The 9,577-nt window shown below is 36.3% G+C and overlaps 1 protein-coding gene across 1 annotated transcript in view; it reads right to left on the bottom strand.

Annotated features, from left to right (window-relative positions):
• FANCD2 (FA complementation group D2) overlaps positions 1–9,577 on the bottom strand; it is a 51,622-nt gene that overhangs the window by 1,765 nt on the left and 40,280 nt on the right. The window contains 5 exon segments of the mRNA XM_029284413.1: positions 1,142–1,288; positions 1,719–1,793; positions 4,042–4,116; positions 5,843–5,881; positions 7,504–7,575. Of these exon segments, the coding sequence (XP_029140246.1) occupies positions 1,142–1,288; positions 1,719–1,793; positions 4,042–4,116; positions 5,843–5,881; positions 7,504–7,575 (408 nt within the window).

The following is a 9,577-nucleotide window of genomic DNA, read 5'->3' on the forward strand; positions in this document are numbered from 1 at the left end:
AGGACAGATTAAACAAGTATGATGTGGTTCAGAAAAGAATAGTGGAATCTCTGGGACAATCTGAATGGTTAAACTTGAGTATAGGCTACCCTGTCTTTCAACCTGAAAGAATCAAAACCCATTCCTATAATGTACAATGCAAAGGAAATGCAGTAATCGATAATCAAGGAATTGCAGTACCATATTGTGAGGTTATGCTGTATATTGGTGAAATGAATCCCAGAGCATGCTAAAGGAAACAATGACATGCTAGCAATGAATTGGAAGTTAGTTCATAGAAATTTATCAATAAGCTGAGGCTATTTTATAATTTATCTTGATGACAAAGGTTTTTTATATCTGAGAAGAGTCAAGATGTTAACAACAATGCAGAGAAGTTAATCGCTCAACTCCTTATCAGAAAATGCCTCAATGGTGGAGAAGGAAAATCAATTCCCATGCCTCTGTGGCTATGGTCAGGCAATCCTGATCTTGAAAATCACCAAAAGAAAAACAGCAGGCAGGGAAAGAGCAGGGAAGTTAAGAACTGGAAAAATTCTAACCCACACTTTTCAATCATCCACCATGTCCTGGACTTTGTGGGGGGTGGGGTAAATCTTAGTTACTTGCTTGCTCTTAATGGATTTAGAAGCAACAACAAAAGCAAGAAAACAGTGAATATCTGCAGTTATGTTAGTCACCTGGCCTCCCAGTTTACTACATTTATGTAGAAAATGTATATAGCTGCACACTTGCTCGCAGCAACTCTTTGCTTGTCAGGTCACAAAACATGATCACATGACCCCCGAGACACTACAACCATCATAAATATGAGTCAGTTGCCAAGCATCTGAATTTTTAATCGAAAGAGAGAGAGAGAGAGAGAGAGAGAGAGAGAGAGAGAGAGAGAGAGAGAGAGAGAGAGAGAGAGAGATTGGCATTTCTTCTATATACCAAAGCTTGCTCAGTAAATTCATCTTAATGTCATTTACTATAAGCCGCAACCTTTTACACATTTGAATTATTCTCTGAAGCTTAATTCCAAATCATATGCGATAATTAGTAATCAGATCTGATAATTAATTTTTGAGTTTTTTTAAATAGTGGCCAATGAACATATGGGAAAATGAATTAATGCCATTCATGAGACACATACACTTACCTGCAAGTCCCTGTTTTTGAGGATGCCCACCCAGAAAGCCTCCTGACAATGATTGAGAGCCAGCATTGCTTTCACTCGGTAAACAAATAGCTCGAGGGACTTCTTTAGGAGAGGTACATGACTGGTGAGACCTGTGTCTTGATGAATCTACATGTGTAAGAAAGGCAAACCAAGAAAGAACCATTCATATTCTTCCGATTCTTTATTGCAAAAATCAACATTGTATTTTATGAATGCGCTAAGTGGCCTTTGACATGTCTCCTTACTTAGTAGCATTTTTCTTGGAGGAATGCTTTCTCTATTGCTAAGTAGAAAATGTAAAAAAAAAATCAGAATATTTATATTATAATAAAGTACTTATAATAACAGAACCAGCAATATTAAGATGCAGATAAACATCATTTTTACAGCATATTGGCCTAAGTAATGTTAACCAGGATCTGGGCATTTCCAAATAATACTTTTGCACTGCTCCATTACAATGAATAAAATACTAAGAGTGTGCTTACTTGCTAGAATTAGAGAAACTAAACAAGTAACAAGAATTCACTAGCACTGTGGTTGTAGTTTTCTTTACCTTAGAGTGGCCACAAACATGATGAAGTTGTCTGGTGCTCAGTTGCAAGGTTTTCAACAAACTCTGCACATCCTCCTGCAACCCAAAGAAATCCATTTAGAAACTTGTGCAAAGTGGCTACTATTCGAAATCTTGTTTTGTACAGATATATATTTGTGGCAGACTGAAGATGGTTTGAGATCTCAGTTAATGAGATTTGCAAATCATTGTTTGTGATTTAGCATATCCATTGAATAAAATATATTGAAGCAGAGAGAACCACTTCACAATGTACATTACCCTAAGACAGGCATGTCATTAATATAATATGTGTTGAGTTTGCTTAGTATATTTTTAGAAGAGACCTCCAGCAAATTCCAAGGGCATAAACTGGACCACGAATTTAAAAAAAAAAACTCACTACCAATAATAATAATTCATGTGGCAATAGTAGGGGATAGTAGAATGGAAGGCAAAAAAATGGAGGTTGAAATATGAAGAACTGAAAACTGAAGTTGAAAGATTATAGCATAAACCTGTCATGGTAGTTCCAATGGTTATTGGCACATGGGTGCCATATTAAAAACCTTTGGGTGGCACTTGGTCAACTGTGCATTGACAAAATTTCCATCTGTCAATTACAAATGACCATACCTGTTGCATCCGTACATATATTGTGCAGATGCATTATGATGTCCTAGGCCAGTGGTGGCGAACCTATGGCACGGGTGCCAGAGGCCGCACTCAGAGCCCTCTCTGTGGGCATGCGCGCTGTCGCCCCAGTCCTCGGCCTTCAGCTGGGTTTTATAAACCTTTTTCGCTTTAGACCTCCGCCACCATGTACAAAAAAAAAAAGGTTCAATCAATCAGTCAATTTCAACTTCTCGCAGAGAAAAAAAAAATCTTGCAAAGTTGGAATTGATTGATTGAACTTTTTAATCCCACCCAGTCTGCTGTTACCATCGCAGCCACACCCACCCAATGGGCCGCATCCACCCAATGGGCCACACCCACCTGGCACCTGACGATGCATAAGTGGGTTTTAGGTTACAGTTTGGGCACTCGGTCTCTAAAATATTTGCCATCGCTGTCCTAGGTTCTTAGTAAGAACTTGGTATAAATGAAGGCTTATACCAGCTAAAGAACTGGCAGCTATGATTTCACATGTGTGAAATCCATATTGGGAATATAAGAATTTATTAAATTTATCTACCATCTGGTCCCAGCAACTCTGGGCAATTTACAATAGTTAAAAATGTTTCATGGCAAAAAATACCAAAAAATAAAAAGGAAGAAAGTGGCATCGGTCATCCTTGCTAAAAAAAAAAATAGCAGTGGCAAACCAGCAGTGAATTCAAGAGTTAAGGTCAACTTGTAGTCATCTTTTCTTTTTTTAAAACTGAGTTGTACGTCATCCTTGGGTCTTGTGTGTGTGTGTGTGTGTGCACGTGCCTTTGAGTCAATTTTTGATTCCTGGTGACTGGACAAGTCCCTGCGTTTTTCTTGGCAAGGTTTTTCGGAAGTGATTTGCCCTTGCCTCTTTCTTAGGGCTAAGAGAGTGACTGACCCAAGATCACCCAGCTGGCTTTGTTCCTAAGACAGAACTAGAACTCACAGTCTCCTGATTTTATCACTGCACTAAACTGGTTATTTTAAAAGAACGTATTTATTTTATAGTTTCAGTTTATATGGCTGCCCATCAATGCTGATGGTTAACAAAAGTCAACTATATATATATATACATACATACATATTTAACCCTGAAGATGTTGGGAGCTCCCAACGAAAGCTCGGTTTTCAATTAAAGTATTTTTACTTAAACCCTCCTGGTGATCGTAAATTAATTAGTTATTTCATACATACATATATATACATACATATATACATACATACATGCATATATATATATATGTACACACACATATATACATACATACATATACACACATATAAATATATATATATTACACACACATACACACACACACACATACACATATATACAAATACACACACACACACACACACATAAATAAATCTGGCATTGGAAATACCTGAAATATCTAATATGTACATTTTAAAAAATCATAGGATGCACTCATTTAATAAGATACTACCTAACAACCTATGCTTGTTTTGAGTCTTGTCAGATTTGCAAGAAAAACTGTTGTTTCAAAGTTCTTACCATTCAGTTTTATAGTTACTCAGTTATGCTAATTACTCCTCCTTTTCTGTTATTTTCTGCAGTAGGTCACTCACTGCACTATAGACTTGGAAAGAACAGATATGAGCACTTTAAAACACTCTCAGTCAATCAAGAAACAGCCCATCCCTAACATCTTACCCTGTGCTTTTTAAAGCTGTAGTCCAAGAGGGGCATACCAGACTTCAAAAATGTCTCTATAAACAGACGACCATACTGGGTGAACAAAAAGACACAAAATGTCAGCAAATGTGGCCAATTCTCCCAAACAAGAGTGAGTGTTCTAAGCTTGTGTCATAAGTCACAACATTCAAGCACTCACTATGTGTGTTTAAATTTTAAATGATCTAATTTCTTAAGTTGGTTGTCATCAAATTTATTTAAATGAACTCTTCATCAGCAAATCCAAGATGTGTACCAGTATGTTGGAAAACACAATTTTCTCGAGATGCAGAGAATTTTATTAGAGTTTCCTAGTACCACTTCCAGATCTTATCATTCCAATTAGTTACTCCCTTCACAGACTGACACCAAAACTAGGTATTTAGGATGGAAGCCATTGTAAAATGCAAGTAGAAGTCCACTTATGCAATGGGTATTCTGCCTTCTCTCCTCCTTCCCGCATATCCACTAATATCCTCCTCTACCTTCTGGAGCAGATTTTCAATATCCGCAAGACAATAAAAGCAAAGGGGCCGTCATTTTACCCTTTCATTTTGCTGACAGAAGAGGTTTAGTAAATCCTACCCAAAATTTACACTGTAGTCAGCAGTTTTCTGTTCTTCAATCTTTGTGCAATCAGATGGCATACATTAGAGTTGTTGTGTGAATAAGTTCAGGTGCTGGGCAGTAGTTTCGAGCAGTGATATGCAAATTCCTTGTACATGTAACCCAAAGTTCATATAATCAGCATCTATCATTAAATAATCTGTGCTGCCCCCTCCTTTTCATAATACAGAAAGTCCTCATTTAACAGCTGCCTTAAACAGCAATCGTTTGCAATTATGATAGTAATGAAAAAATAACTTTGTGACCAGTGCCCACATTTACAACTTCTGAATATCTTTCTCTGAATCACAAGTTTTGCCATTACAGCATCGTGTTATCCTATGCCTGACCTGGTTCTTTCTTTTTCCACCCCTCAAAGAGGAGAGAGATTGCGTAAAGTTAAACAATCTCTTCCTAAGCTGCTTTTTTCCACAATGCTAAAAAGGTCCCTAAAAAGTGCTAATGGCAAGTTAACAAATTCAATTCTGTGACCATAATTTGTTGCTTAGAACCCCAACTGTCTGAAACTGGCAAAACTCTAATCAATGTGATACTAATGGCTTTTGTTTTTGCTCCTAAGGAAAGCTTAAGTAAAGTCCTAAGCAGTCATGGTTACCTGATTTTCAGTTATCAACCGCTTCACTTAATCACTGAGTCACCAAAATCAATCGCAGTCACTAAACGAGGACTATCTGTATTGTTTGGAATAAGGTGTAGAGTCAAATGGACTCCTCAAAATGGAAGCTTTGGGAAGGACTAAACTGGCTGCAGCTTTTCAGTTCTGAAGTGTTCATTTTGAGGAATGGCAAAATTCGACAATATTTACCCTACAAGAAAACCATATTCGTTTGGAAGTCATCTGAAATATATGTCACTTACTTAAAATATGCATTCATCTGTACACCCACCCATCAATGAAAATAGTGCATGACAACCAAACCAGAAACAAGCAGACCTGCTTTCCTCTCAACAGTAGCTATGATCCTTTACCTATGAAGTCTATTTTCTCCTTGGGAAATAGGTTACTGTGAAAAGTTATACCAAAAACAAAACTGATATGTAGAAAATGTGGACATCTCTACTCAGAGCAGGTATATATGGGAGGAAGGTGATATAATAGTTTACTGTAAAATTTCCTGAATTTCGTGTCTCTTATCACATGATTCTCACTTACCTTCAAGCAAACACTGAGTACAGGACGACTATCAAATACCTGTTTGGAGAAAGTAAAAAAAAACGCTTTAAAATATAATATATCAAAATATATTAAATATGATAAAATAATATAGTGCTAGTTAAAAATACAACTACTACTGCAGAATATGAACAGTATATATCACCACATTCCTTCCTAAATATCACATTGATAGTACAGCGTTTACTTGAAAGAAAGGTGTCTGATTATTTATTTAATAAGCTGCCCATCTCACATACACGACTATGGGCTGCTAACAATTAAAATGGTCAGATCCCCAAATAAATATATTGTTTCTCTCCTTATAGTATGCTTGCTTTTGTAACCATATTTTGGGGCCTGCCATTCTGTTGGGAGAGGGGATGCTTTGGGGCTGATTTGCACTGTCTTGCCACTATGTCCTTCCCCCAGGAGAAGAAATGTATCACCCTTATCTAGGAGAGAGTTTGAGCTTGGAGCCAGAGAGAAACTAAAGCGAGAGAGACCTTGAAGAGCCCGCCATCGGAGCCTGTTACCAAAACAATATGCCACCCGTGGATTGGCTGGGATTGAAATGAACCTTGGGGGGAGGAGTAATGAGTATTGCTTTTAATATACTCCTTGTGCGGGTTTTTTCTCAGACCTTGCCTTGTTTTCCCTGCTGTCACTAGCCCCTAATAAAAGTTTCTTTTGAGACAATGTCTGTTTCAAGATTTCTGCTTTCTTGGGAGGCCTAGTTGAGGTAGGTCCTTACAAAAACAGAGTAAAACAATAAAAACAACAGAATAACCTATCAAATAACAGCTGAGAACACCGATAAGTACTCAAATTAACCATGAAAGGGACTCACCCATACTATCAGTATGTACTCAATTGTATTGTCATATTAAAGTCACCCTACTGCAACATAGCACAGAAGAATTTTTGTTTACCTTAAATCTTATTTGAAAATGCAATCCCCCTGTAACATGAGAGGGGCTGCCAAACCCCACTGATACCAATACTGTAAATATCCCCCCATACAAACAAATATGTGCATGTGATATATTGACAACGGTGGTGGAAGGAAGGGAGGGAGGAAAGGAAGGAAGGAAGAATAGCAACAAGCCAAGCATTTCTTCCAAATTGGGAATGTTATGTTTGATAGACAATAGTAAAGAAAGAAAATAATGACTAGTTAAATAGAAATAGATTCAAAAAATAATGGGAATTTTAAAAAGGCAAAGAACATGGATTGTCTTAAAGATATGAGATATGCGAAGTAATTCCAGTTGTCTAAATTTAAAGTCAGCAATATGATCCTTCCAGGATAATCACATTCATATCAGAGGGCGTTCACTCACACATATTCCAATGAATATATAAATGCATATGATTAAAATATCTTACAGCATTCTAAATCTTGCAAGACCTATGTTCTGTTTGCACATGACCTGTCTTGCTAAAATAAAATATGTCTGAATATGTCTTGTAAGAGTAATGTATTCAGGATAAAAAGAAAGTTTCAACACAGGTCCACAAAATCAAGTCAGTGTAAAGACAGGTGATATATAAAATTAATAGTAAATTTAAAAAATATTTAAATCTGAATAATCTATATCAACAGACAAAAGGCCATCATGGTTTCATATATAAGAAACATTGATGCGAATGTTACACACCTTGACCAAATTAACAAGGATGTGGAAATCACGCACAGCTAGATTCCAGTGTAACAACTTCTCCAACTGGATCTATGGAATGCAGACAAATGACATTATTTGGGTATCATCCTGTAACTGTTTAGACAGAAAAGAGTTCAATATATTGTAACTTACTTGACCTATTTGTGGAATTATTAATTTTCATCTCTCAATTTCATATGGTTGTATTTTTTTACTTCATGTTCCTATTGCAAGGTTATATTCAATTTCTCATTTTTCTCAATTAAAATTGATAATATGCTCATCAAATCCAGATCTGTTTCCCTCTTCCCCACGACCAAAATTTTATATTGCAAACATAATCTTCTATTCTTATTAAAAACTCTACTGTGATCCATAGAACCTACTAATACGCAAACTTGGGTTGATAGATTAGGACTACAAATATGTACATACCTAGCCTGGAATAACAGGATTACAATAAACAAGTTTGAATGTGTTGAAGCATAACTCAAATTTTACGCTAAAACCTATATAGACTTCTTGTACAGATTTAGTGCAGAAATGGTATAGGGTTTCCTGCCTGAGCAGGGGATTGGACTAGATGACCTCCAAGGTCTCTTCCAACTCTATTATTATTATTATTATTATTATTATTATTATTATTATTATTATTATTATTATTATTATTATCATTTAACAACTTCTATATAAAATGCATCTGTAAAATGCATCAGAGAAGGAATTTTTGTGGGCTTCCCTCTGAGGTTGATGCAAGAATTGGATCAGATTTGCTTCCACTTTCAACAGTAAAACCTGGATTTAATGGAACCCCACTTCCCACAAACATACTTAGAAGACCAAATACAAAAGACAAAATGTTCATTTGGAAATTCCCTGGAAATAATGGCCAAGTCCATTAAATCAAATGTAGTTCAGATAAGTCACATACTGTATCTTTAAGGCTAATTTACATTAACTATATGCTAAATAAACGGACATTTACATTAGGTACATGAATCTATGCATCAACATCATTACACAAATTATATAAATCTCATCGTACCATAATGACATCGTTACAAAAATGACATATATTGACTATGCAATGTAAATTGTCATGAAGTCTGATTTTAAAGACATTGGGGAGCAGCACACCCTCCCCTGCAAATGGCTTTACTGAGATTTTACTGTTACAAATTCTACAGCCATGCAGAAATCATAATACAGGCAGGACTCCGGGTCATATTTCCTGCCATCCCACTTTTTCATGCACAAAAACATATAGCTGGGTTTGCTTATATGGGGCAGAACTTTCACCTGATTCCTATCCAGTGATATTTATTCATTGAAGACTGTTGAAGAAAGACAAATATATGTTGGAGGCTGGGGAGACAGAAACCAGCTGTTCGCAGGCAACAAACAGATGATTATTATAGAAACATACCCCAGCCACCTTTTAAAAACATTTTTAAATCCTGCTTCTGTGTCAAATATCTGTTAATTTAGAAAGGTGGGAGGATGAGTTTAAGCCCTTAAGTCCCTGGAAAAATCAACTGTTGTAGGTTATAGCCACAGATAAGATTTTCGTATGGTAATACCTAGTAGGAAGAGTTCTGGTTTTAGCTCTACCTCTGTTGTTAATATTTCTTCTAACCATTTTTTAACCTTGTTCCAAAAAACACGGGCTTTCGGGTACTTCCACCACATATGATAATATGTCCCTCTTCCTACTAGGTATTACCATACAAAAATATGATAAAGGGGCACTCTACCTAATGCTACACATTTTCACGGCCGCCAGACTGACCTACGCACAAAATTGGAGAAACAAAGAAATCCCTACTGAAACAAAGAAATCCCTACTGTAGAGATTCTACATAAAATTTTATTGTGTGCGGACATGGACAGGCTAACTATGGAACTAAAGGACAAGACAGAAACGGACTATTTTGGAATCTGGGACAAATTTTACTGCTGGTATGAGTCAAGAAGAACTGTTCGGGTTTTGAGTTAAAGTTTAAGTTTGTGGTATATAAAATTATATGTTAATATATAGAGAAACAAGCTCGAGATTGTATAATATTGTATT

This window comes from Protobothrops mucrosquamatus, unplaced genomic scaffold (assembly GCF_001527695.2).
Source record: "Protobothrops mucrosquamatus isolate PMUCROS unplaced genomic scaffold, P.Mucros_1.0 scaffold574, whole genome shotgun sequence".
Taxonomy (NCBI): Eukaryota; Metazoa; Chordata; class Lepidosauria; order Squamata; family Viperidae; genus Protobothrops; species Protobothrops mucrosquamatus.